At 43.8% G+C, this 27,554-nt stretch overlaps 1 protein-coding gene and 1 long non-coding RNA gene across 3 annotated transcripts; both read right to left on the bottom strand.

The window, feature by feature from the left end:
• Positions 1-1,079: 1,079 nt before the first annotated feature.
• EHHADH (enoyl-CoA hydratase and 3-hydroxyacyl CoA dehydrogenase) lies at positions 1,080-27,023 on the bottom strand. The gene is made up of 7 exons (XM_062606560.1): positions 26,910-27,023; positions 19,467-19,570; positions 18,928-19,100; positions 17,435-17,546; positions 17,045-17,149; positions 10,948-11,289; positions 1,080-3,578 (listed from the first exon to the last, which is right to left on the bottom strand). Exons 1-7 carry the CDS (start codon positions 26,981-26,983, stop codon positions 2,308-2,310), a joined length of 2,181 nt encoding a protein of 726 aa, XP_062462544.1. The 5' UTR covers positions 26,984-27,023; the 3' UTR covers positions 1,080-2,307.
• Positions 15,576-17,036, bottom strand: LOC134157534 (uncharacterized). 2 transcript variants are annotated; one of them, XR_009962362.1, is made up of 2 exons: positions 16,259-17,036; positions 15,576-16,109 (listed from the first exon to the last, which is right to left on the bottom strand). It is a non-coding gene; the product is annotated as an uncharacterized LOC134157534 (long non-coding RNA). The 2 variants fall into 2 exon arrangements; XR_009962361.1 differs by having other exon boundaries at positions 15,576-16,104.
• Positions 27,024-27,554: the final 531 nt, after the last annotated feature.

Raw genomic sequence — 27,554 nt, 5'->3', positions numbered from 1 at the left:
TTAACAACTTACCCAAGAAGCTCATGGATAGGCTGGTGCTTTCTGATTAGATTGCCTGTCAGCAGACACCTAGGGCTTGGAATCAGGCTGCAGAGCATGGGCACTGCCCTGCAGGGCTGAGGGCAGGGGAGCAGGCCAGTGGAGCAGGACTGCCACACACTCCTGCCATCAGCAGCGAACCTCGTGCCCGCCCTCTCAAAGCTACAAATGCAACCTCTCAGCGCAGCAACGTCACCGATGGCTGGACAGGACGATCAATGCTGTGCTGCTTTGATCAATATGAATTTACAAATGAGCTTCTGTCAGGAGAGACATTACTAGAGTGAACAGCCTCTATTCTCAGTAATTTCAGGGTAGATGAGAAGGGGAATGGGTACATCAAATGCACCAGTACAAAAGTGCTGCAGGTGAGGAGAAGCATTCTGGCCACAGGGCTGGTGGGTCTCAATATCCTGAGACCAGCATATCTCCAACAGAGAAAGGGCATGCCCCCTCCTCCAGAGCCTGATCCTGCTGTAAGGGGAATTGCCCTTTCCCAACTCATCTCCAGCCCAGGTGAGCACTACAGCGTGAGAGACTGGAGAGAGGATGTTAGCCTGGGCAGCACATCGTGTCCAGAGCTGTCCTGTGGATGACATGACAGCCACCAGCACCAGCCAGTGCTGTTGTGTAACATGTCACGCGGAGCCTGCTTGCATGGAAGTAGTGCTTCACCTTTCAGCAAATGCTGGGCTGCTCTCGGCTGTGGCACACAAGTGATTCAGAGGAAACCACAGCTCTTTGCTGAGCCTGGAGTTATCACTTTCTCTGGTCCTGGAGGAAAATCCTCCCTGGAAAAAAGGCACTTGGTTTGGCTTGTGACTTCTGAGAGGTTTCCTGCCCTCAATTTCGTACCCTCGCCCACTGAAGGACAGGGGCAGATAAAGGGTAAAATAAGACCTATTTAGGAAAAAAAAAAAGCATGCAGCCTTTTCAGATGCAAACTCCTCCACAAATGGGAAAAATATCTAACTCTACCATGTAGAGAAGCGATGGAGAAAAAAGAACAGCTATCCCATATGATACCTTATAATCTGTCATTAGATATTTAAAGCAGTTTTATTAAAATAAAAAGCAAAAGTTAAACATCCAACGTCCCCGAGAAGAGAATCCACACCAACCTATTCCCCACACAACCCATCTGTGGAAGATACATTCACTAGACATAGAAATGGGAGATTTTGTCCCAGAGTATCAAGCCTGGAGTGAGTCTGGCACACTTTCACCCTGCTCTACTCTCTGATTGAGACCTGCCACCTCCCTGCCTGTCTGCAGCAATGTTTCTGCCTGCACAGCTCTTGAGCCATGCACTTCTCAGCATGTCCTCTGCTCTTGTAGAAACCCGGTAAGTACCATGCCATGTCTCAGTCTGGTCAACTAGAGCATGCTGATCCCCAAGACCTGGTAACTGTAGGCAGGCAAGATGGGGAGAGTGATCCAACACATAGCCACATCTAAAGAGATGCCAGAAGATGTTTCTGCTTGGACAAAGTCAGGTGGGGATAATGAAGATGGAGGATGGATTCTGGATGCAGAAGGCCAGTTGTGAGCCAACACCACAGGACAGGTTAGTCAGGTCAATGTGTTTGTGGTTTCTGTGTCATTTATTAGGATCTCCTCTGCAGCAAGGAAGAGGGACAGTACCAGCCCTGCCCCTTTCTCTCTGCCCAAACATGTTCTCTCCAATTCATTTGACTTCATCTCTTCATGCTGCACCCCTTGTGCCATCTCTCTCCCAGCAGCAGGAAGGCAACAGCCTCCAGCTGGCTCTCTGGGAGAGAGCCAGGGAATCCAGTGGCGGTGGGCTGCACAGGAAAGACCTGAACAAACTGGGAAGTAGATTTAAGACAGGATCCAGTAGATCAGCTGGTCTTGGGTGAACTGTGATCACCTCTCTCTTGCCTCCCACAGTTATTTGTTTTGTAGGCTGTGGATGCTGCTCCCTCACTTCCACAGACTAGAAGAGATGTACATCTGTGAAGGCCTGAAGGCAGAACAAAATAAGAGGGGCATTTACACAGCGATGTGCAAAGGTGGGTGAGGCTGGTGCTGAGAAGGAAGGGTGGGTGATGGCAGTGGCTACCTGCAGCAAGAGGGGAACTGAAAGCAATCATTGGCCAAACTATTCTCTGCAAATGCCCATGAAGGCCAGTGACATTGTTTATGAGCATATAGCACTTTGGTTTTGATTGGAAAAGACAGTGCAATTACAGCATCTGTTTCATGAGATCGGCCTCCATTGAATGTGTATAGCAAGCATCAGTGAAATCACAGCTTGTTGCTCTGGCGGCTGAGGTAGGACATCCACTCTTTGAGGGGAGGGTTCCCCATAGCTACCAGCTTTTTTAGAAAGGCACTGGGCTGTAGTTCAGGAACATCAGGGTGGGCCTTGGAGTATTTCTGCAGCTTAGCCAGAACGCAAGGGAGCCCAACGGTGGAAGCATAGAACATGGGACCACCCCTGTGTTTTGGCCACCCATAGCCATTGATATAAATTATATCCAGGTGTTCTGGGTGTGATGCTATTCCCTCAGCCAGAACGTTAAACCCTTCATTGATGAGGGCAAACAAACAGCGCTCCAGGATTTCTTCCTGGTCTATAAAGTGGGTCTTGATGTGATGGGTATCTCTGTACTGGGACAGAAAGTTGTGAAGCCATGGATCTGGCTTGGCTACCCTGCCCCCAGCCTTTTCATACTGATACCAGCCTTTTCCAGTTTTCTGGCCAAACCTGCCATTCTCACACAGCAGATCAGGCAGTGGGCTGTAGCGATGGCCGTGCCGCTGGCGGGCAGGAGTTCCTGGAGGCAGTGAGGCCCCAGTGAGGCCCTGGTCCTTTCGAGACCTCCAGCCCACATCCAGCCCAGCAAGATCAGACATTCGGAAAGGTCCTATCTTAAAGCCAAAATCTTCAAGAACCTGATCTACTGCTTCTGGGCTGCCTCCTTCCTCTAAAAGAAAAACTGCCTGTTGTACATATGGAAACATCATTCGATTCCCAACAAATCCAAAACAATTCCCTACCACCACACCAACTTTTTTCAGTGCTTTGGCTAGCTGCATAGCAGTAGCAATGGTGGTGGGGGATGTGTGATGGCCATATACTATTTCTAATAGCCTCATCACATGAGCAGGGGAGAAGAAGTGCATGCCAATGACCTGCTGCGGGCGGCTCGTGGCAGAAGCTATCTCATCAATGTTCAGGGCTGATGTGTTTGTACACAGAAAGGCCCCTGGCTTGCAGATTCTGGACAGCTCGTGGAATATTTCCTTCTTTAGTGCCATATTCTCAAACACAGCCTCAATGACTAGATCTACATCACGCAGCGCATCAAAATTCACAGTGAACTGGAGACGTGCAGGGTTATGGAAATCCAGGGTTTTGGCACTCTGCTCCATTTTCATAGCCTCATGGTCCAAAAGGAGCATCACAGCTTTTCTTCCCATGTTCAGATACTTCAGGTCCTGCTCCAGGGCTACCACAGGGATGTTTGCTTTAACAAGACAGGTCACAATGCCTCGGCCCATTGTTCCCAGCCCTAAGGATAAAAGTGAGACAGAATCAGAGACTATGAATAGAAAATGTTACAATTAATCACTTGACAGTGGTATTTCCTGTCTATCTCCAGGATAAGATGTGGAAGCCTATGTGGAAGACTATGCACACATTCCAGTGTGTGCAGAACATGTGATACGTGTCTTCTCCTCTCAAGGTTTTACACCTAGAGAAACCAGCATTAGTTAAGAGTAAGAACCTAGGGATCAAAGACAGGAGACCTGAGTTTCAGCTTCAACCCTTTTACGAACTTCTAGCAGGCAGTTTCACAACCCTGAGGTTACCAGTGCCTCTGAGTTCGTGTGAGATGGTCCCTTATAGGCACTCACAGAAAATTAGTGTAAGCAAATACACCCCATACAGAGCATTTGATATCAGCAAAGCTTAGACAATTGGTTTCTCCCTCCTCCTTCCAAGCTTCCTCTTTGCTTCTCTCCTCTTCTCCCTCTGCACTTCACTGTGTGATCTTTGAAGCAAAGAAAATTCATCTGCTATTTCTGTAAAGGCCCTGCTACAGTGATCTGCACTAAACTTTGTCTCTAGTGTCGTTTATGTTTCTCCTTGCCAGGTCAAATGGGATGGAAGCAACACAGTGTTCTTCATCCAGATTTCAAAATCTTCTATCTCCTATCTCCTTTTTAATCCCTCTGGAACATCAGTAGCCTTTTGCTTACTGTTTGCACTGTATTATCAGGCATCTCTGCCCACTGGGCCCCCCACTGGGCCCACGGGCACTAGGAGGACAAGTCCTCCAACACAGGCCATTCCCAACTTTGAAGATTCTCAAAGACACAGTCTGCCTTGTCCAATCACACAGTTCAGGTGCTTGCCCAGAATTCCTGTAACTGAACATCCATTCAAGGTGTACTTTTTTTCTCCAAGATCCATAAATGTACTGCTACGAGCTCATACCCCAGGAAAACCAGTGTGGAGTTTAGTGGCTTGATCCCTTCACCCCTTCTGGGCCCTTCCACCAGCTCTGCCCTCTGTTACATTAAATGAAGCTGCATGCTTACACTTTCCTGTGATACATGACCCACACTATTTATCCTGCTCTCCAGTGATGGAGGCTTTTTGGACTAAGTTAATACAAACTAGTGAGAGAAAGCCAGCACAATTTCACTAGTTTTAAAAGTGCAAAGCATCTGAATGGGAGGATTATGACTATCCTAAATAAAGCAACAAACAAAGCAGAGGTTTGTTATAATTCCGTAAAAATGATTATATTTTTAATCCCAGGTTTACAAATGAAGTCAGCTAAACAAATAAACAGAAACAAAGGGATTAAAAAAATTGTCTAAGCAGCTTTGTAAAGATGAGCTGAAATTATGTCATCATCTAAGCAAGTTCCAACAACCAAGTTCAAACAAGGTGGGTTTTCCTGCAAGCCACACACCCTTGGTTTAGTTCTGTCCACCCTCAGCATGTGTACACACAAGGCATTAAAACATTCCCTGCTTAGCCACAATAAGACATCAATACCTGGCAGCCTGCTTATAAGCAATTACACTGCCAAGCAAATGCTGAAGTTTCTTGCTAGGAAATTAGATTTGTTACTTCATAATCAATTACTACTAAAAACTGATTTGAAAATAAAACTAGAGTAACATAAATCAGTCCTTCGTATTTCAGTGTCCATGCTTTGCTGACCTGAAAAACCCAAACACTTAGCTCCTCTCACTGTGCTCAGTACTCAAAGCCTTAGACATGGTAGGTACAGTTCATGAGAGAGCTTTTTTCCCCGTCGTTGGTGAGCTACATGAGCTGCTTTCTTCTCAGAGAGTGCAGGAGGGTAAGTCACCACCTCGTGTACACACACCAAGCCCAGTCCCCTCTTTAAGGCTCTCTTTAGATAGCAAGCTAAAGTGTTTGTAGTTTGACATGGCTCCCTTTTGAAGTCTCTTACTTTCCAGGGTGGAGACCTCGGGTTTCTCCCTAGGCTTTCCCCCTAGGCTTTCCAAGCTCTTGTAAACAGATAATGCACACATCCTCGGCCTTATCAACTCCTGTTCCTCTTTGTGTCAATTCCATGACTGAAATCTCAGCAGTTCTCTCACAATATGAACACTTTGCTTCTTCCTAAATCCAAACCTCTTCCATAAGCAGAGGTTCTCCAGCCTAAGTTCTGCAGTGGTGCTAACCATTTGGTTCCATCCGTATGTAGTATGAGTACTCCCACCTAGGTTTTAGCCATCCAATGATAGACAGGAATATATGCTTGTAGTACTTCATTTTCTAGGCCACAGGAACAGGCTTATAGATAAGATACGAGCTTGCCAAGCTTGTTTCTGACCTAGAAATGCTGTCTCTCAACTTACTTACAACATAACTCTTCAGTGGCATGTATGAAATGACATTTAATGAAGCTGGCAGAGAGAGTAATGAAAGCTCCAAGGGTTTTGTTACATTAGAGTCTGCACAGCATGACTCCCATGGAAATATTTTCTAAAACTGGGCTATAAAGCTAAGGAGTGATTTGGATATGCAGCAGGGAAAGAAGCATTTCAGAGGACTCCCCTTTTGAATTTTTTAAAGTCAAGTTATCTTGGGGAAGCATATATTAGAGCAGAAAAAAATGGTGGGGAATCTCTGGGACTTAGATGTGTAGAAGGCTACAGAAGAAAGAGAAAGGGAAATGTCACATGCTCAGCTCAGATCACACAGGAACTACTGCAGAACTGCTACTATATGTTCCATTTTCTTACTCAGTAGCGCTTTCTCTTCTCCCAAACCATAAAAAAACACCCCTATATTATTATCTTTCATGCAGGGAACAGTTTTCAGAGCTGTGCCCTCTTCCATGCGCAAGGCACATCTTTCAAAGGAAGACTGAAAACCACTTCAGGAAAAAACAGTGTCTAGCCATCCTGCATTTGGTCTTTTGTTGTGAAATGTAGCTTTGACACATAAATAAAACCACAGTTGAACTCATGCAATTTCAGGCCAAATCTGGAGATGACAAATCCACTTGCTAGACAAGCTGAGTGAATAATAACTGTTAATTATTGATCTGTCACATGAGGTACTCAGAGTACAAAAAATCATGCAAAATTAATTGAAGGACTGGAAAGACAAATTTCAAACCAAAAGATCTGCAAATATGTACAAAGCAACTCACGTACAGTCACACACACTAGAGAAAAACATATTCTGAACTATAATGAATATTTGGACTTTACAATGCCAGGCTGTGGAAATAGTACTTCATAGATTGGTAAAAATATGCAAAGACTGTTCCAGTTTTCCTGATAAAAACAACAATGAGCAGTTGGCAGTGGTGGACTGCTGCAGGCTGCTGCTGCAAAGTGCTTCTTTCTCTGTTTCAGGGTATTAATTTCAAGCAGAAATAATGGGATACTCATGGCAAGCAGGGAGCTATGGGACAGGAGAAGGGACAGAGAAGAGCTCTGCTTCTGCAAGAGAAGGAACCAGAGAAGGTGGAAAGAGATGAGAGCCAAGAGTTTAGAACAAGAAGCAGCAAGTGAAGTAGGTGATACTGCAGGTGGCTGAAGACATTCAAAGACAGCTAGGCTAAGAGCAGGAGGGAAACCATATAACTGGGTGTTACCCACTTAGAAATCTTTCAGCAAGCAAACTGCAGACAAAGGCAGCTACTGGGAAGCACGCACTGCACAGGGATGGTTGCCAGTTCATCATCAATGCTGTGTATCAAGTATGCCCACAGAAATAATAGATCATCCTTGATGCTGAATCTACATTAAGACATGGTTGGCAAGCCATGGGCCAGCTCCCTCCAGCAAGTTCTTGCTGATATTAGAAAGGCAGAAGAACCACAACGCAAGGCTCCCCTGGAATTCATGGCACTGCTTCCACACTCTAGGTCCCCTAGGCATATGAAAATGTACCAAAGGAGGAGGAAGTCAGTGTGATTTTTGCAGTTGCTTCCCATCGTGCAGTGAAAAAAGATGGAAGCAGCAACATAATGCAACATGGTCTTAGTGAAACAGCACAGCACTGTCTATTGGAAAATGGGGTCTGTGTGATTTCTGACTAGACAAAATTTATGCGACATTTTTCTCTGACTCCCCTTCTCTGCAGTAAAAATAGAGAGGCCCTGGATCACATAGGTAGGCTCAGTACCTGCACAGATGAGCCACACTGTTTCAAAAGGTGTTAGTCTCTCAAAAACCATCCCTAAGATTTTGATTTTTGATGCTTCAAGAATGTATTTAAGATCCAGAATGTAAAGTCATGAGATACTGTACAGAATGGTACTGGCTGGAGAATGGCTTTTTGTTACAGCATCCTGAAAGACAAAATCCAATTGTGCTGGCATATTCTACACCTGTCACTAACAGACTTGCAATTTCAATGATCTCAAAAGGAAAACAGGAGGAAAACTTTCTAAGGGGAGGGGAAAAAGCACAGGTGGAAGAAAGGAGTGACACAAAGCAGTGACAATATGGTGTGGGATTCAGAGTTAAAAGGAGGTGATCAATAACCTCGAAAATAGGAGAAGTCACCTATCAAATAAAGTATAACATGAACATAGCATAAATAGTATAGCATAAACAAAGCCAGCTATAACTATAAGCAGTGATTCAGAAAGGGCATTAGGATTCTTGGTAAGTGTCAAGGCCCTCAGTGCACTGACAAACTTTAATGACCCTGACCAGCTACACCTGGAGCCTTCACCCAGGTGAAGCATGGCCCACGGGCATCAGAGATCTATTTAAGCTCAGACCCAGACCTTTGCTCCTTTCTTAAGATATGCTGGAAGAGTTCTGGTGCCTCACTGTGGGTGTGGAGGCTACAGATACTGTTGAGCCAGATCTCAGCTTGCACACTGGCTTCTCAACTTTGCCTCGGACCTGTACCATCACGTGAGCTTTGTTTGATCATCTATACTTCTACTAGATACTGGCCATGGTCTCTGGATCTGCCCTGCTTGATTCTGCTCAGCTATTGTAAATAATTGATACAGCAGTGGGTTGTGCTGTCATCCAGAGGGAGAAATGGGTTGATAGGAACTTCAAGAAGTTCAGCAAGGGGAAGTGCAAAGCCCTTGACTTTGGAAGGAAGTAGTTTTCCTATGCACCAATGTATGGTGTGGGCTGACTCTCTGAAAAGCAGCTCTGCACAAAAGGATCTGGGGATCCTGGGGGACACCAAGTTGACTATAAGCAGCAATATGTTCTTGTGGCAAAAAAGACCAATGGTATACTAGGCTGGTTTAGGAGAAGCCTTAGTGGCGGGTTGAGGGATATGATCCTTGTACCCCTCTTAGCACTGGTGAGACTGTACTTGGAGTACTGTGCCCAGTTCTGGGCTCCCAGTACAAGAGTAATTTGGAGCTTTTGGAGTTAGTTCAGTAAAGGGTCACTAAGATAATTAAGGGATTGAAGAGTGTCTCATGAGGAAAGGCTGAAGAGCTGTGACACCAGCCTAAGGAAGGCTTGAGGAATCTCATCAATGTATACAAATACCTGAAGGGAAGGTGTAAAGAGCCAGACTCTTTTCAGTGGTTCTTAGTGACAGGCAATGGGTATGAACTGAAACATGTGAGCTTCTATCTGAACATCTTTTTTTTTAATGCGGGGTGACTGAGCACTGGCACAGTCTGCCCATAGAGGTTGCATCCTTGGAGATATTCAAAAGCTGTTTAGACATGGTCCTGGGCAACTGGCTCTAGATGGTCCTATTTGAGATGAGAGGTTGCACAACAAGACATTCAGCTTCAAAGGTTCTATGGTTCTGTCCCCCTTGGAGGTGTTATTGCCACTGGCTCCCCATCCCTGGTGTGCAGCTGCTTCCTGTCAGTAGTTAATTAACAGGATGTATTGTACATCGCTAATATGAAAGTTGGCTGTTACCTTTAGCATACTAAGTAGAAAAAAGGAAGAAACATATTGGTACCTGGTCTTAGCATAATTATTCCTGGAATACTGTTCCCACTTTGGCTGTGTGTGTTTTATGTAGTGCTGAAAAATTAGGGCAAGTTCAGAGTCCTGAAAATGCTCACAGTGTGACAGATCATACTCTGCAGCAAAAGTATCAAAGCACTTAGTTTACTTATTCTGCAAAATGTATGTGTTAAATTGAGCATTGTTTGTAACCAGCTACAAAACCACTGAAATTGGGGGTAGAGTTTGGCACAATTTCAGACCAGAATTCAGAAACCTGCCTGCATTTCTCCACAGAATTCCCTCTAGCTCAGTTACACCACCAACATAAGCAGATAGGATCTAAACAGCCCTTTTGGCTAAATGGTCACTCTGACTCTGCAAATGTATTTTCTGCCATGGTTTATCAGGATGTAGCAGAGAATCCCCGTTCTGGTCACCTCAGCATTCCTACAAAACTCCACCACAAGCCCTTCCTGCCAAAGCACATGTTGCAGGACTGACATGTCTGGGATTTCATGTGTCTGAAGTGCTATGCTCTTCAAGCCATATGATAAACATGGCAATAATTCATGACTCTTTCTTTACCTAAATGCTGTAAGAGTCATGGATCCTTCTCACAAGAATGGTGGACCAATGTTTAAACACCATTTTGATTAAAAATACAATATGGCAGCTAATGAAGAGATGGGAACTTTTAAAAAGAAAAAAAAAAAAAATTTTGTGGTTTGAAATGAACTGTCAAAGCTCATATTAGAGTTCATGTTGAAGGGCAAGAGAGACCTGGGAAGCACCCAGGAAAGAGCTGTGTTATCTGGTGAGCTTTCTCTAAACCAGAATGGATGTTTTCCAAATGCTCCATTACTTGTCTAACGATTTTTTGAGTGCTACTATCAACAGGCAGAGCTGAAAGATAGTATTTTTTTTAATCTCAGCAGTGCATCAAAGGTTTTATTTAAATTGCTCTTATAAAAAATTAATGAAGGCATTATCTTGCTGGGCTACAAAATGGCAGGAGTGGATCCCAGTGAGATGAAATCTTCTTAAAATACAGCTGTCAAAATGTTTTTGTGTTAATACATCCCTGAGAGAGACTCTGCATACGCACTTGCAGTACAGACCTAGACTACGAGGAGAAGAATTTTGAGCAAACCTGCTTATAATGTGGAACAAAGCCGGGACTAGCACAGCAGTATTTTAAAGGGAACAGACTGCTTATGGTCCAGATGAAGCTGAAAGAACAGGCATCAGATAACAGTCTAGTAGGATGTGACTTGCTATCTGAATTTCTGAGCTTATCAATGCAGTAACGAATTCCAGCCTTGCACCTATGGAGCATCTTTGCCTGTGATGGGTACCAGTGACTTTGGCAAATGATCACTAGGGAATCCCACTTCAGCCTTCTGCCATGAGTAAAGCCCAATTATATTCATCCCACTTCCCTTCAACTCTTAAATTAGCAGCTACTCAGCTTTCCCATTCCCTTACCTATCACAGCTGCTTTGCGGATGGGCTGAGGGGAAGCACTTTTCCAAGAAGCTCCACTGGGTGTCGTCCACTTCTGCGTTGATCTTTCGGCAAAGAAAGCATACTGCAGTGCTTGTGCCTGGCCTGAGGTCAGCAGGATGTTAAACAGCTCTCGCTCCTTCCGGACTCCATCTGCAAAAGGCTGTTCTGTGGCAGCTCTGACTGCCTGGAAGCACAGCTCTGGAGCCAGACACCCGTGGGCCCGTTTCTTCACCTTCAGAAGAGCTTCACGGAGAAACGCTTCCATGTTGGGCAGTTTTGGAACTGGCTTCAGGCTGAGCCTGTGGGGTCCCAGTGGCTGGCCTGGGGGTAGAGAAATTGAGTTATGGACCAAAGCATCCAGATCTGGAAGACTATGGATGTTCAGGTGTTTCTACATAGACTGAGAATGCAGTTTGCCTATTCCTCATCAGCCCACTCCAATGGGGCTTGCATGGCACAGTGATCTGGGTCTAGAACTAAAGTGTTTGTCATTCCTCTTTAGCCTTCTGTTTGCTGTGACAATTGCAATTTTTCAAGTCCTTTCTCAGACTTCAAAAAAGCAAGATTTCAATTTCAAAGAAGTAATTCTCTCCTTTTTCTCAGCTATACAGAGTGCCTCTACTTCTCCAGCTCTCTTACTGCACAGTCCCAGCTGCCACATTCATATTGCTCCATTAGCTTCAGAACTAAAGTTTTCCTGCAGTATTGTTTAGTACTCGGTGCCGAATGGACTTTGCTAGCCAGATGGATTCCAGCCAGTGTCCTGACCCAGGCATTTATAAGAGACTGGGAAATAGACACTGACTTCAGGAGTCTTTCTATTCACTTTGGGACTAACCAAGAGCTCACCTAGTGTGAGTTGGGGAACAAATGAATAACAAGGGAGAGTTCATGCCTCTGTGTCAGCAAGGGGTGAATCAAGCGGCCACATAAATATGTGAGTCTCATTACAGACAGAGGTTGCTATGGTGATACCTAGAAAGGATTTTAATTGAGAGAATTTAGTTACATTTCAGAGGCCAAAGTCTTCTCCATCTTCTTCAGAAGTGCAAACCTTGATGCTTGCTACAAGATCTCTGATCTGTCTATACTCAGGCTGTTCCTATGCTCTTAATGGCAGCTTGCCTCAGTAAAGACCATGGAGAAACAAGAGCAGAAATTCAGGACGTATCCCCTTAATATCCCAACATTTTTATAGAGACAATTTTGTCATCACAGCCACATCTGAACTGTGAACTGTGTAGCAACGTTATTGCACTGACTGCTGCAGTTCTGCTCTCAGAAGCACCCAGGACTGCCATCAAAGAAGGGTGCTGGATGGACCCCCCTAGTGAGAACCTTATGCTGAGAAGCTCTCTGCTATACAGCCTCATTGCCCTAGCTTCTTAGAGGAGCTCTGCAACAGAAGAACACTTCCTTCAAAGGTGGCATATTGCATCCAGCTCCTTTTTCTTCCTATTGTCTGAATTAGGAAAGTTCCAGAGTTCCAGTATATCAGCAAAAGATCTGGGAGCAGGAAATCATACAGAGGATGCTGAAAAACTGGAATAATGGCAGCACTGCAATCATAGTTACTCAAAGAACATGTCCTGACCCTAGGTCTTCCTCCAAAACTGAGTTATGTTTGAGAGAAACAGAAATATGAGTTTCCTAAATGAGCCGAGACACTGATTTCCTGAAATAATGGTCTTCAGAACTCAGGCTTTTTAATTATGCCTTTTAGAGAACATAAATATGAATCCTCACTGTGTAAGTAGCTTCCCTTTTAATCACAGTTCATAAAAATGCTTTCAAATTGACAGTGAATATAATTTGTATCTGCCAGTGTTGCAGGATTTAGTCAGGATAATGTTCCTTCATTTTGGAATTCTTTGTTTCTCGCTTGAATTTGTGTTTTTAGCCTAGAAATGCTCTTTATCCACAGTCCTTTCTTTAGGACGTAAATAGTGGGTTTCATTTCATCATGAGGAAATCTTGAGTTTATCCCAGAAAGCAGATCTCATGACTGGAAAGCCACTTAAGACTGGATAGATCAAGGGTCTTCATAGGACATCTCTCATATGGAAAGGACCAGTAAAAAAGGAATACTACTGGAAGCCTTTAAGCTTTGTCTTCAGATAGTAAATACTGCTTGTAAGCACAAATAGTGATGGGAGACATGAGGCAATTCCTCAGGGTAAAAAAGAAAAGTAACACTCCTCAGGGTCCTGTAATACAACCCTTATTAGTTGCAAGCCAAATAAGGTTTTGCCAAGTATTTCTGCAGCATCTCCATGCAGTGTCTATGCTTCTGCAATCAAGACATCAATCAAGAGTCAAGGACATTTATGAACAGGAAAAAAATTATCTGTATCCAAATCTGGGAAGAAGAGATCAGTGTGGGACATGTGCAGCTTGATTGCTGAAATCAAAGCAGCAGGAATGTGAACAGTATCAAACATCTGTGCTGCAGGGAAAAGCATCATCCATGCACAGGAGCTAGCACAGACGCTTTGTTTTACTAGGGCTTGTAGTGCAGATGTCACAAAGGGCACATCAAGTCTGTAACATTTCTATCAGTGAAAGCAACATGTAAGCTATCAAATACTGTGCTATTTAAGCAATAAACCGCTCCCCCCCATTATCCCAGAGTTGTAAACCTCTGGGGTATTCTAGGACTTCCCATGCAAGAGACTGGGTTAGCCTAATGGTGGTCTTGGCACAGTGAACTGCTTGTTAATTTCAGAAACAAAGCTGAGACTGGAACCCTGCTCCTCAGGCTTAGAGTGGTCTCAGGCCTGAAGAGAACAGTCCAGTTTGTCAGACATTTCACAAGCTCTGGTTGTGTCAAAGGGGCACTTTGCTAGACCTTCAGGCTAAAGAGGGTGGCAGCCAGAATCATGAGCCCTGGAGAGAGATTAAAATGTCTTGTATTATGCATATTCCCTTGCAATGGTAACTGAAAGCCTTTCTCCATCAGGCTCCATTTAAAGCATGCAGTTACCTAACAGCACTATCTGTTACTCCTTTGGGTTCTATGAGGCTCAGAAGAAACACACGCTTCTTCCACAGTTACTCCTAGGTGGCTTACAGTAAGGAACTCAGTCATCTTTCCATGCACAGTTTAATACTCATGGGGCCTGAGCTAGTCTAAATTGAACTGATTTTCCTTGGCTCTTTGGTGCAAGCCATTGATACCTTTGCACTCTGAGAAAGATGCTAAAGGTCAATCAGCAGATGTGGTCAGAAAGCAAGGCATGATTATATATGAAGGGAGAGCCTCAAAGAAGGGTGCTGTGTGGCAGATCATCAGCCAGTTTCTCCTCCAGCTGAGGAAGACTACAGAAAGAGGTGGCCAGTGTAAGCTGCAAGCTACTGCCTACCACAAGCAATTACAGCAATTCTTCAATTTTGTGATGCCATCAGGTGGATAAATTCTGTAATGCAGCTTTGAATTAGAGCAGCAATTACCAAGCACATCAAATGAAAGAACATTCTCCTTGTCTCCAAGGATTTAGCTCCTGTCTATTCCTTCTAAAAAATCCCTTCAGAAGTGAAAAAGAGGCCAGTCGGCCTGAAGAAGGCCAGGAACACTTGCTTGCTTCCTATCTGCAATTTATAATCACTGTTTTTCAATGAAGAATTTCAATTAGAATTCATAATTGTATTTGTGTATCCCTACAACCTCTTATTCAGGTTTGTTTACAAATTCCTTTTGAAGGTGTTCCTCATTAGGAACAACCTCTAAAAATGCAAGGATGAAGATGTTTTCCCAGCATACCTACTGTAAAGGTAGCTCTGTCAACTGCATATCAAACCAATAATCAAGGACCCTTGCTTTAGTAAGGCCAGTCAATTGAGCTGGCTCTCTTGCTATGAGATACTGCAGCTCCAGTGCTGAGAAAGATTTAAGAGAAAAGAATTTCTGAACTGACTCTTTGAGACTTCTCTTGCAGTACAGCCTCCCCAGGAACAGAAATTTCATTGGTAACAAAGCCAGTTATTTAGCCAAACTGCTCTGCCAGCAGTTGTTAGCCTCATGTTGAAAAAAAGAAAGTAAGAGATACTTGGAAACAAAATGCTGCATGCCCTACAAAGACAGTGGGCTTCGGTGATGGCTTTTTTTTAATGCAACTGTGTGGTTACACTAAGATTATCTGAAAAACGTTCAATCAAACCAGAGCATAATGTGAACAAAACCCAGACCAGCTATGCAAGCCTGTAGTCTCTTCTGCTTGATGTGGAGAAAGAAAAGTTTGCATTTGTATGGCAGGATAATTCTATTAACTTTTGGCAAAGGCCAAAGCTAGGAATGAATCAAAAGGAACATACAGACTTTGGGTATAACATTCTTTCAAATCATCAGGTAACCTGAGGCTAAACTGTGAATCAAAACTTTTCATGGCCTTCTGCAAGGTCTAATGAGAAACTTTCCAGGCAGGAAAGAAGTAAAGACTAGCTGACTTTTCAGCATTTTCACTATTAAAGCACATACTGCCAATTCCAGTAAAGGTTTTGGAAGGAGTCTGAAAGCATTTTTAAAGTCCTGTTGGAGCTCGTATACAGTGTGATGTGAAGCACCTTCAAGTGACATTACTCATTTTAACTAGAGTAACTCAAACTAGCAATAAACAGATAGAAAATTTACCACTAATATTGAGTAAGATTGGGACAGGTCACCTGCTGAACATCCAGCTAAGTTCCTTGAATGCTTATACAATTCTCAGGATCTTTTCTTGGTAGTGACAATTCACAGTGAAGATGAAGCTACAGAAGAGGAATTTGCCAGTAGTGGTAGCGGGCATAAGTTCCAGAAAGAAAGTTACACTGAGGAATAGTGGTGATTCAACCCTGAGGCTGTCCTTTAAGGCCAAGTTGACTTTTGTAGTTGTCAACCACTGCACAATGTCTGTCACAGAAGAAATAAGCATACAAATATCTAAATTTCACCCAATTTCACATGGCATTTGTTGAAATCCAGAGTTCTTGCTGGTTTGCAGCTCTAGCAATGTATCCATTACTCATTTTATGATATACTGCCGCTGCCATCAGTACTGGTACAGATTTTATGTAGGGCATCATTGAGAAGCCCAGAGGGTACATCAAAGGTAACACTGTTTGTTGGGTTCATTTGCCTAGAAGAGTAGCAATATTTCACTGCTCTCCCAACAGATGGAGAAACAGCTCTCATTCAAAATCAGTGAACCAAAGTATCTTTGTTTTTCCTAGAAGCCATAGTGAAGCACATCACTCATCTCTTTATAAAGAATTATATTTAAATAGTCTCAATATATATAAGAGAAAAGAGGACTGCTTACGTCATCAAATCTGCACTAAAAATGAAGCCCCAAAATACCATGCAAGCATGTCATTGTGGCAGAGCTCCAAATGAAATCCTGATGGAAGTCAGTGGTTTGTTTCCAAAGGTACAAGGAAGGGTAGTAGTGGAAAAATATCCTGTTTCCTCTCAAAGTGATTCTCCTCATGTTGCACAAGGAATGTTCCTCTTCTTGTGTCAACTCCAGTGAATTTGATTTTGTAATTTCTAAGGGTGGGGGGATATCTCTCTCCACAACCCTCCCATCTCCACAGGCCATTTTCTTACACAGCAGTTTAAGCATTAGGGAGAGTCCCTTCCGGACTCATAGCTCATGAAGTTGGGCTGAGGATGTGCTAGCCCCTTCACTAGAGGGAGAAAGTTATTTCTGATCAGCCATTATTGATGGTGCAACCAGAATACATGCAGTACCAGATGTGATCCAAACTATATATGGAAAGAGCTCATACTCCCCCAAATCAGTGGAGTGCAGCAGCCCAGAGGGACATGTGAGTTTGGCTATATAATCAAGAAGCAGGAGGACTTGATATATATCTATTTTCTGTATCCTCACTTGAATTCCTGCGGCTCTCCAGCATCTAATTTTTCCACTTCAGACAAAAGAAAACAAATTCTGCAATTAATTCTATCTTACATGGATGCCAAAACTTAGTGAATGGAGCATATAGATTGGAACAAACTGATGGGCTTTGTTCTGAGTCTCTCCATCCCTGAAACGTCACCAATTATTTCTTGGCATTGCTACAATTGTTTCCTCACCAATCACTTTGTTTGCCAAGCGAATTGCTGCCTCAACTGTGTTTTCTTCCACAACTTCATCAACCAAGCCCAGTTTCAGTGCTTCAGTTGCAGGAATATGTCTTCCTGTGATAAAAAGAGAAATAAGGTGACTACAGTGGGGCATGATGGGCAATAAATGTGTAGCTGGCTTTAAATATTAGACATGTTTATTATCAGGTACATAAAATGCATTACTAACTACATGCCTCAGAAGCGTGTGCATCCATCCCTTAGCCCATCATTAGTGGAAGCTGGCTGAATTTCAACCTAAGCAGCTACACAGATAGAAGAAATTCATGTTTCTTAGACCAAGCTGGTGATATGACTATATTCCTATATACAGAGCAAGGCTGAGGCATAGTAATTTACCTGTAGTGATTATATCCAGAGCAGCTGGTACCCCAATCAGTCTGGGAAGTCGCTGAGTGCCTTCAGCACCTGGAAGTAACCCAAGGGTGACCTCTGGTAAACCCAACTGTGCCTAAAATGTCAAATTCAACAACAAATCTGATTAGAAAGAGTGATCACTACAAACTGAGCAGAATAGAGGAAAGACAAGCAAATCTGATTCACACATCGCTCCTTTAAGAAGCCTCAAAACTTCTACGTAGAAACTTCATCCTTGCTTTTTGCCACACAAGACATTAAGACAAAAGCCCACACGACCATTTCAACAACCTGTGTACAAATGCACAGGAAAGACACCAATTTTCAGGGGATGTATGTGCGCTAGTGCAGCACTGGAGGACAGCTGTGAGGCCAACAGCATCCCCCAGATTGACACATGTAAACTAATACTTTCAAGTTGTTACCAAATGCTGGTGAGCACTCTGATTTAACTATACCTCCCTGCTCTAATTCTTGGAAGTTTAGTAAAGGAAAATTGGTATTGAACCCTTCCCTAATCTTCCTTCAAATGGTTCTTTGTGCACTTAAAGGTTAGTAATGGCAGAGAAGCTGGGGCAGCAGTAAGGTGGAGTCTTCTCTTAAAAATCTATCTAGATTTTGTTGTTTCATTTAAAAAAAAAAAATAGCTTGCATATTTCCCATTGAGCTCCTAAGAGATGTGGAGTCATTTTAAGACCACTACTTGTGGTACACACCTTGGATGGCATATAAGGTGATGCAGACTACCTCTTTATGCTGTTACAGCAACCTACACTGTCATGGAGAAACAGTGATTTACATTGCAAGAGCGAGGGGATGGCCCTATCAGTGAAGAGTCTCTACAGGGATACCATGCACTGCTAAAAGGTAGCTCAGCATTCCCAAATCTTGAATGAAGGGTTCCAAGAAAACAAACTCCCCCAAAATGGTTCATTCCTCAAAAGACTTGTAAAACTGTCTTTTGGTCAGAGTGCTCCTTGAGGGCCAAGAGCTTAGGCAATCAAACTGTAAATGCTGTGTGCTCTCTGTTTCAATTACCTATTGAAACTAGGCCACTAGCAGAAAGAAATGCAAAATTCACATGGCTGGGTTAAAAGAAATAAGTAAGAGAAAGTCACACTGTATGAGCCAGTAAGATACAGCCATCTAAATCAGAATATAGACAATAACTCCTGAGACCTAGGGCAACTTAAGACTCAGTTACTGGAGTTTCTATGCTGCTGTCTTACTGTATTAGTTACAGATCAATTTTATATTTAGAAATGACTTGAAGTTAGTTATATAGTAAAGCATGTCAAAGGGGATACTGTAGGTGAAGAACGTCTGACCATGCAGACCTGTATCCTGTAGCTATAAAGCTCCACTTCTCCAGGCAGATGATCCCAGGAAAGGTATGCTGCCCCACCCTGTCCATAGCCATACGTACATGGCTCCTGACGCCTTCACCAGCCTCTCTGTTTCACAGTGTGTGTTACCTTCACATGTGCAATCCGATAGTGACAGCCAAGTGTTATCTCCAGGCCTCCTCCCAAGGCAATGCCTTCGATGGCAGCCACCACAGGCTTCTCACTCCTTTCTATGAGAGACACGATGGGGCCCAAGAAAGTACCATGGCTCCTTGGAGAAGAAAATCCTTGAATGTCAGCTCCTAAATTAGAATAGAGACATGAAGAAAAATTAGTGGGCAAGGCAGTGAGTGGAACAGTCTGTCCCCCTGTGCAATCAGAATTGCTCACAGATGATCAAGTCCTTGCAAAGGAGGCTGTTTGCAGGAGAGTGATTAACAGGAATCAGCCCCTTTTGGGACCACCTTCAAGAAACCCCAGCTCCTTGAGCCAGCTTGTTATGTGCCCCATGTCAATTGTGGCAGAGCAGAATAGAAAAAGCTCACTGTCCTGTGGCCATTTCCAGCCTAATCAGGACTTCTATCAGCAGTGTTATGAAGCAAAGAATCTTCAGACACAGTGGGTGTCTCCTCTTTTTCTCAGGCTGTATTTGATGGAACATGTTGTACCTGCACTGAATTTCCCATTTTCGCCACAAATCGTAACAGCTTTCACTGAAGGATCTGCATCTGCTTTCTTCAGGCCATCCTCTAATGCCTGGAGAACTGTCAAACTGAAAGAATTAGAGATTTGGTGAGTAACAGTTGAGTACCTTACCCTTCCAAGAGGTCTGTCATAAACACCGTTCCAGTGAAAATGAGCTGTATGTCCGAGCATATCTCTCCCCTAGCCTGCCTTCTGCCACAGCTTCTCTGTGTGAATCCTTTCATTAGTTCCCCACTTACTTTACAGCCAAGTGCCAAAATCCAACAAGTTTATTACTGCTGACCTGTCATTTACCTCCTGGAGGGTCATCTTCTGACTATGACGTTGCTGTTTCAAAAGTAAGCAGCACAGGGAAATGTTATTTTGAAAATACCTTTATGAATTAAACATTTAGATTTTCAGGAAAACAGTTTAGCATAATTTAAAGTTAATTAATGCTAAACAACTGACAATCTAAGACTTTTTTAAAAAGGGAAAGAAGCTCCAGGGATAAAAAGTTATCATCTTCCAAACACCTGACACAGAGTTGGTGCTATGCTGATGATTATAATGCTTTCTACCTTGTGGATCTGTTTATAGGTCCAGACTTAGAGTTGTGTGGGATCTTGACAAAGTGAATTTGGGCCTAAAACACTACATAAAATGTCTTCTTTTGTCTCACTGAATATATTTCCACAGACACAAGAAGGGAATATGGCCAGCAAAGAATTAACAACAAGCTTCAAAATGGAATAGTAAAAGTATAAATAGTATTTTTACAGATCAGGTATTCAAAAAATCTGACCTGACTTCATGCTCACCTCACTTTTGAAGCTTAGAAACTAATTTATGTGTACATGTGTGGGATGGATGGACATGGAGAGTATAGCCTGTTTTAGAAGACAGTGACAATAAAGACGATGGTAGGTAAAAATAGAAGCATTAAGACCTAACACTTTATTAGTAGAAATATTAATGCAAATTGTGTGTGTATCATAAACACACACTTGTATGTAAGTGTATATATAGTTTGTGTGACTTTCCTGTGTGCACATGTGAATAAATACTATATATGTAGATCTGATTCAGAAAATCCGAGCCACAAGGAGCTGGAAGCTGTGGAATATCACTGATGCTTGCCAGTCCTTTATAAATACAGCTTCTGCTCTTACATCTTCTGCAAACCATAAGCCCAGCTTGGTTGCATAAGCTTGGTTGCTACCATAAGCACAAGCTTGGTAGCTGACGCAAAGGGAGCAGAGTTCTGTTGGTGCCCAGTGGAAGGAGGAGTGTTAATTAAAATGAACTGATAGGAAGGCCTGACACATACTTAGTTTATGCATGATTTTAATATGTCTGAAGGCATTTAATCTAAAAAGGAAGCTTGTCATGAAGTAGATAAAAAAACCCATCACTGTACCTAAGTGTAATGCTTCTAGGAGTGTCCAGGGTGGGTTATCACATATTTGCACATACGTATGTGCAAAAGCTTGCAGCATGTAAGTGGAAATCCACAGACTGAAAAGGAAAATCTAGGGAGCCTGCGAAATGTCCTGTAAGCCAGCTGTGTTGGATCCTGCCAGACAACATCAGCATATTCCTCCTTCAAAATCAAAAATAAAGAGAAGCTGTTAGCAAAGTCTATTAATCAAGGCTGTTGGCTGTAGGGAGGTGTCCAACATCAGCTGCTGCCTGGTAAAGGCCATGCTACACAGAAGGATCAGTGGGAGCCCTGAGACCTGACAGCTAGAGACTTATTATTAAACAGGGGAAGATTATATTGGATATAAAGAGGAAGTTCTTTACTGTAAAGGTGGTCAAGCACTGGAATGGGTTGCCCAGGGAAGCTGTGAATGCTCCATCCCTGGCAGGGTTCTAGGCCAGGTTGTACAGGGCCTTGGGTGAGATGGTTTAGTGCGAGGTGTCCCTGTCCATGGCAGGGGGGTTGGAACTAGGTGATCTTAAGGTCCTTTCCAACCCTAACTATTCTATGATTCTATGTATCAACTGCTTCATCCAGACATCAAAGACAACTCTGAGGTCTAGCATTAGTAACGGTTCTGAAAGCTGAAACTTAAAATGAGAATAATTTGGCCATGACAAAGAAAAACTGTTAGGTGACCTGGTAAAGGTCCTTCCAGTGCATATAGTTCTGTGTAACAGAATATGAAAGCCTTTCCAATTCTAATATATGGTTTCATATTCTGTGGGAGAAAAAAATACGTATTAAAATTTTGGATTTTATCTCCCTTTGGAATATCAAGTGCAGTGGCTGCTGCTATTTGACAAGGACCCACAGGCTGCACCCAGTGCTTGCTGCTCTTAGAGGTCTATTTTTGCACCAGTGGAGGGCCAGGCCCCAGAAATACCAAATTCACCTAGAGGCTGGAAGCTTAAAGGGAAAACCATTATGAAATGTCATTACACTTTATAAAACCAGCTCCCCCATGTATACCATTCTGGCTGCAAGAAAAGTGATTCTGCCAAGATGATTCAGTGCTAGTTATCAGAAACAAACCTCAGGTGCTGTTAAAGAACATCTGCACACCAGGGTAAGAAAATATTCTTGTAAGTGACCACACCATGCTTTTATTTTGCATAAATCTCATTGCAGTGATGATGTGCAAAATTTGTAACAAGGTTTTATTATTTACCTGAGTAATTTCAGATTTTAGATAGGACTTGTGAATGTTTGAAATGAATTACTTTCATTAAAAAATAAAAAAAAAAGGAAAAAAAGAGTAATTTTAAAGGAATTAAAAAAATTTACTTAGTCACCTTTAAAGAAGTGAGACGAATCCAACAGTAGAAAATGCTATCTATGGAAAACATGCAGGTGTGGTCCTTTCCTCTTGCACTTCCCCTAACATCCACAATCACTGCATTGGGAATGTTGCTGCATACGCCTATGCACGTTCTTTTCAGCACCCCTCATACACCTGCTGTCCATGAATTTGCCTAATCCCTTTCTGATTCTGCTGATCCATCTGTCTCCACAGGCTGCTGTGGCAGCAAGCTCTGTATTATCTGTTTTAAAACAATCTCCTACTAGTTTAATCAAATACCCCTAGTCCCCTAGTACAACTGCTGCAGGATTTGGTTGCCTTTGATTTATTTACTTTCTTCGTGATTTTGTAAACCTTGACCTTATTCTCCCACACCTTTTTCCTCTCCAAACTGAAGACTCTCAGCTTTTTCAGTCCACTTGCTTCATGCAGTGAACCATCCCCCTTGGCTGTCCCTTTTTGGTTTGTCCCTATATCTGTCTGCAAGTGCAAAATCCAGAACTACACAGAACAGTTAAGATGGTTAATATTTCAGAAAAGGGATGTCCTCTGCTTTGCTTCCAATGGTGGCCAATATTCTGTGGTCTTTTCAGGCTACCCCAGCACATTGAGCTGATCACATAACTATCAAAGCTAAGGCTCCCTTCCCTGAGCTGTAATTGCCAGTTTTGATCTCAGCATCCTGTAAGCTTGTCCTGGGTTATATTTTTTTATTTGAAGAATTTTTGCTACTGTTTTTTAGCATGTTTTGATCCAGTTTTCATATTTTTCTAGTCTTATTTTCCAGTTTGCATTTCTCCTGTCAAGTTTTACAGGCTTTTTTGTCCTCCTCATTTGAGTAAGCTTTCCACTTCTTAAAAAAAAAACTTTTTCCTTATTTGTCTCAGCTTTCTCATCAAGCCATGGAGGACTTCTACTGGATCATTTACTGGCTGAACAGTTTGCCTGGGCTTCTAATAAACTTTCACACCCCCTCCAAAATCCAAACCCAAACATCAATCCACCCTCCACCCTTGTTGCAGGCTTCTTGTCTGTTGGACAGCTTCTTGCAGTGTTTCTGTTTGAACTAACTGATAGGTATTCACATAATTCTCTTCTTGAAATTGAGTACTCCTGTGCTGGATTTACCTGGTCTGCTCTCTCTTCCCTCAGCTTCAGATCCAGCTGTGTAGTAGTTGGCTTGAATGGAGTCATGCACGTAAATTAAGGCCAAACCCAGAATGACATCCTTTCTGTGGGGTTTTAGAATAGTTGTTCTAGGAAGCAGACATGTACTCCATCTAAGAATTTTCTTTCTGCATCTCATCCTGATGAGATGCTGATCCAGTCCAACACAGGTTATCACACATCACTGCAACCTATCTGAAGTTGCAGCTTCTCTTATCTCCTTTGTATGTTCTGATCATTATGCTGATCTGGGGTCAGAAGGACAATTCTGGCAGCCAGGGAAAGCCTTTTCCAGTCATGACTGTTACACTGTTACACTTTATATAATCTCACATACACTTCCTATCCCATGTCCCATCTTTTCAGCTCTGGAGCTTTTCTACACTTGCCAGCTCAAGTGTTGAAATCCTCTTCCACACCCTTCTTCATTTTCAGTGCAGCAGCCTGCCTCTGTTAATAAGGTGTGGCTGGTCCTTTCTCCTACAAGTCTTGCATATCTGTTCCCCAAAATTTCCCAGTTCTTGATATATCTAAATCTCTCCTCTCTATGCCATGGTCTCATAAATGCAGATCTCTGAATACTAAACTTCTCCAAACTAGTTTAAAAAAACACCTCCAAACAAATCACATTTGGCACATGCCACCTCTGCTGGTGGAGGGAAAGATCAGCTTGGAGAGGAGTCAATCTGGGAGCCAAATTTGCTGTAGATTCACAAGTCAGCATATGCTCCTCAGGAGCGTATGCCCTGGAGGTATTTGCACAGCAGTGGATGGTGTCAGACATGAGAAAGCTAATTCCTACCCATCGGTGGATATTAAGTACTAATGGCCAGTGTGATGGCCTGGGGCTGGGAAAACAGCACCACAAAGAATGGGGAGAGACAGGTGAGGTTTGAGTACAGCAGCAAAACCTCACCAGCATTTTAGAAAGCATCTGTGCCTGCTGTGAAATTAAATTTTCAGGATTGCAGGAAATGGCTCCTGTCTGTAGCTTTCACTGCCGGCTATCACCTACCTAGTCAGACATTTCCAACAGCAATCACAAACCTGCTCCCCTACTGTCCAGTACATAAAGTATGCAGCAGCAGGAGGAACACACAAGGATCAGAGTACTCTACCTTTCCTAGCTATACCCAGGTCTCAGCTAAAAACTACCGGATGGCCAGTATGAGATAATTATGGATACCTTCTAAAACAGGTATTACCCTGACATGATCAAAGACCACAGGCGTGTATCATGTTATAGTTTCATAGCAGCTTACCTGTTTTAAATACACGCTGTGCAGGCTCCCAGCCTTCCCCACGTACTCCTACTCAGTCCCTTGTGCCAGCCATGCTCCTTGTGCAATTGCACAAGGAGCTGACGGCGAGAGTTAGACTGGCTGAAAACCAATCTAAACCAGCCTGCTGGTGTTCAGCCACATTTGCTTGCTGCCAGCCCCAGGAGCACCAATGCTAGCAGAGCAGAAGCTGTGAGGACACATGGCACAGCATGACACAGTCCTACCTTAGGTTGTGCTATGGTGCTACAGAGCTCATAACAAGGGAATGAGCCTACTGGGTGCAGTAAGTACTTGGGTCTCTCTGGGGCCTTTGTGCTGTGGGACTGTCAGCAGATAAAAGTGTGTGGGCATCACGATATGTCTGGGGGGGGGGATTGAAGGTACAGCACTCAATGGAAACTGCCTTTTTAATGAATCTGAAGTCTGCCAAGCTCTTCCTTCTCTCTCCTGGGGTTGGGGGACAGGACCAGGACCACACCGTCTGTTACCCTTGGTTTGTCAGAATTGAACCCTGCTGTGAGGTCACTGAGAGTTGAAGAGTAACGGGTAGGAGAGGCAGGGGTCTGTTCTGAAGAGGCTGTTGCACAGCTGCATGCTGTTGCTGTTTGAAGGCAGAAGGCAACTTTCGTGTCCTCTCCAGGATTTCTCAAAAGAGGCAGAGTTGAGGTTCCTTAAGCACATATATGTTACTGTTAACAGTTGCACTTGATGATCTTAAAGGTTTTTTCCAACCTAAGTGATTTTATGATTCTTTATCTCTGCATTTCAGTTTTTCCTGGTAAGGATGGAAAGTTTATTGTGGGCACAGCCTGGAAGTTTTCTTAGGCTGGTCTTGGGCACAGGAGGTCCAAGGGATTTCTTGCACCCTGCAGTTCTGGGATTCAGTTCAGCCAATCTCATCAAATCACTCCAAGTTTGTTTTCTCATCATAATTATCTCAGCACGTGAAAAATGATCTTATTTCCCTTGTAAATGTGTTGCAACCAGGGGGTAAGCGTTGCCAGTTACAGCAGAACAATGTAGCTTGCTACAGAAGAGCAAGTTGCATTTCCTATTCATGCTGTTGTCTGTTTTGGCTTCTCTTTAACAAACTTTCTGCTTACAAGTTGAGCATCAATGCAGAGGACTTTTTTGGGGCTTGTGAATATACATTGAATAGACACTATGGTCACTGTTGCAGAACAGCTCTTCAACTACAGCTGCTTAGAAAGGATCTATGTGCTACTCAGAACTAAATAAACTAAAATGCACATTACAAGAAATAATGTAAAATAAAAAAAATCATGTTTGTTCTTTTCAAAGCACATGAAAAACTACAATTTCAGACGCTCCTATAGATTGGTGTTTGTCTTGTCACTGACTCATGTTTGAAATCACTTGAGCCCTTTCTTGACCAAGATCAGTATTTAGAGGTCAATTCCTTAATCATTTTTAAACAGCAAATGAACTGTCTTCGCTTCTGATAGCCTTTAACCACGGTTTAATCCTGGTGCCAGATCCTCTTGCTGAACCATGTCTGTTACCTACGAAGCCCTTTGTCCTAACCTCTGTGCTCACTTGGATAGCGCAGGGACTTGCCAAGCCGGTACATGGAGCATGTGGGGCAGGCAACTACAACAGTAGCAAACGGGTGAGGAAAGGCTGGTTTTCACCTACGAGCTCTGAAGGAATGTCAGGGTGAAGCAGCTGAACTGCTAACACTGCTGAGTGCGATTTTTTGCTGGAAACATCATCTTGATGTTTAAAGACGAGAAACACACTGAGCTTTCGAACAGCTTCCAGGGAGGATGACAGAAAGTACAGACTGGTGAGCCTGACACCCTCCTTGAAAAAAAAACAACCGAAGCCGACTAGAAATCATTACAAAGTGCAGAAGTCATGGAAAAGTTCAGCATGGTTTCTGCCAAGGGAGATCTAAGCTCTCTCTGAAGCAGGTACCCGAGTGGTGTTTGAAGCCGCTCGTCAGAGGCTTTCAGGGGTGCCTGCCCTGCGGCCAGGAGGGGCCTCACACCGACAAGGAGAGGCGGGCCGTTAGGACAAGATGAAGTCAGTCAGAGAACCCCCCACCCCTCTCACCACGGGAGGGCCAGCCACAGGACCGAGCCTGCGGCCGCTCCATACCCATGGCCCCTGCCCAGGCGAGGAGCGGCGGGACCGGCCGCCGCAGGAAATGGCAGGCGCCCGGCGTTACCTCAGCGCGTTGACAGGCGGGTTGCGGAGCCGGATGACGGCCACGGAGGCAGCACCCCTCGTGTACTGCGCCATGACGAACTCTCCTCCCTGTCCCCGCCGCCCGGGCACGCCGCCCGGGTACATCACCCTGGCCGGGCTCCGCCCTCAGCCAGGCCAGGGACGCCCACAGCGCCCGATGCTGCTCCCAACCCAGCGGCGGCGCGGCCCTGGCCCGCAGGGACCCGGTGGCTCTGCCCGGGGTTTAGTGTGCACTTTCCTTCGAGTTACGTAGCCACGGTCTCCTCGGCCATTACCTTTGCAACACTCAGTTTAGTGCAGCGGGGAGATTTAGGCTGGTTATTAGGAAGAAGCTCTTCCCTGTGAGGGTGCTGAGGTGCTGGCACAGGTGCCCAGAGAAGGTGTGGCTGCCCCATCCCTGGCAGTGTTCAAGGCCAGGTTGGACGGGGCTTGGAGCAACCTGGCCTAGTGGAAGGTGTCCCTGCCCGTGGCAGGGGGTTGGAACTGGATGAGCTTTAAGGCCCCTTCCAACCCAAACTATTCTGTGATTCTATGATATAGTCAGCTCTGACACATTGTAAAATCTTACTCAGAAAAATACCAGTTTGTAACAACCTAGAAGGTAGGGGGAAATAAATAAACAAAT

The sequence above is a fragment of the Pezoporus occidentalis genome, unplaced genomic scaffold, assembly GCF_034315485.1.
Source record: "Pezoporus occidentalis ecotype Australia unplaced genomic scaffold, CSIRO_AGI_Poc_V1 ctg97, whole genome shotgun sequence".
Classification (NCBI taxonomy): domain Eukaryota; kingdom Metazoa; phylum Chordata; class Aves; order Psittaciformes; family Psittacidae; genus Pezoporus; species Pezoporus occidentalis.
This window is presented reverse-complemented; position numbering and strand designations above follow the sequence as displayed.

Coding starts and splice junctions, on each gene's coding strand:
- EHHADH (XM_062606560.1), bottom strand. CDS start 26,983: ATGGCGCAGTACACGAGGGGTGCTGCCTCCGTGGCCGTCATCCGGCTC. Junction 19,571..26,909: donor CCGCCTGTCAACGCGCTGAG/GTAACGCCGGGC, acceptor TAATTCTTTCAG/TTTGACAGTTCTCCAGGCAT. Junction 3,579..10,947: donor CCGCAAAGCAGCTGTGATAG/GTAAGGGAATGG, acceptor TTTTATCCTTAG/GGCTGGGAACAATGGGCCGA.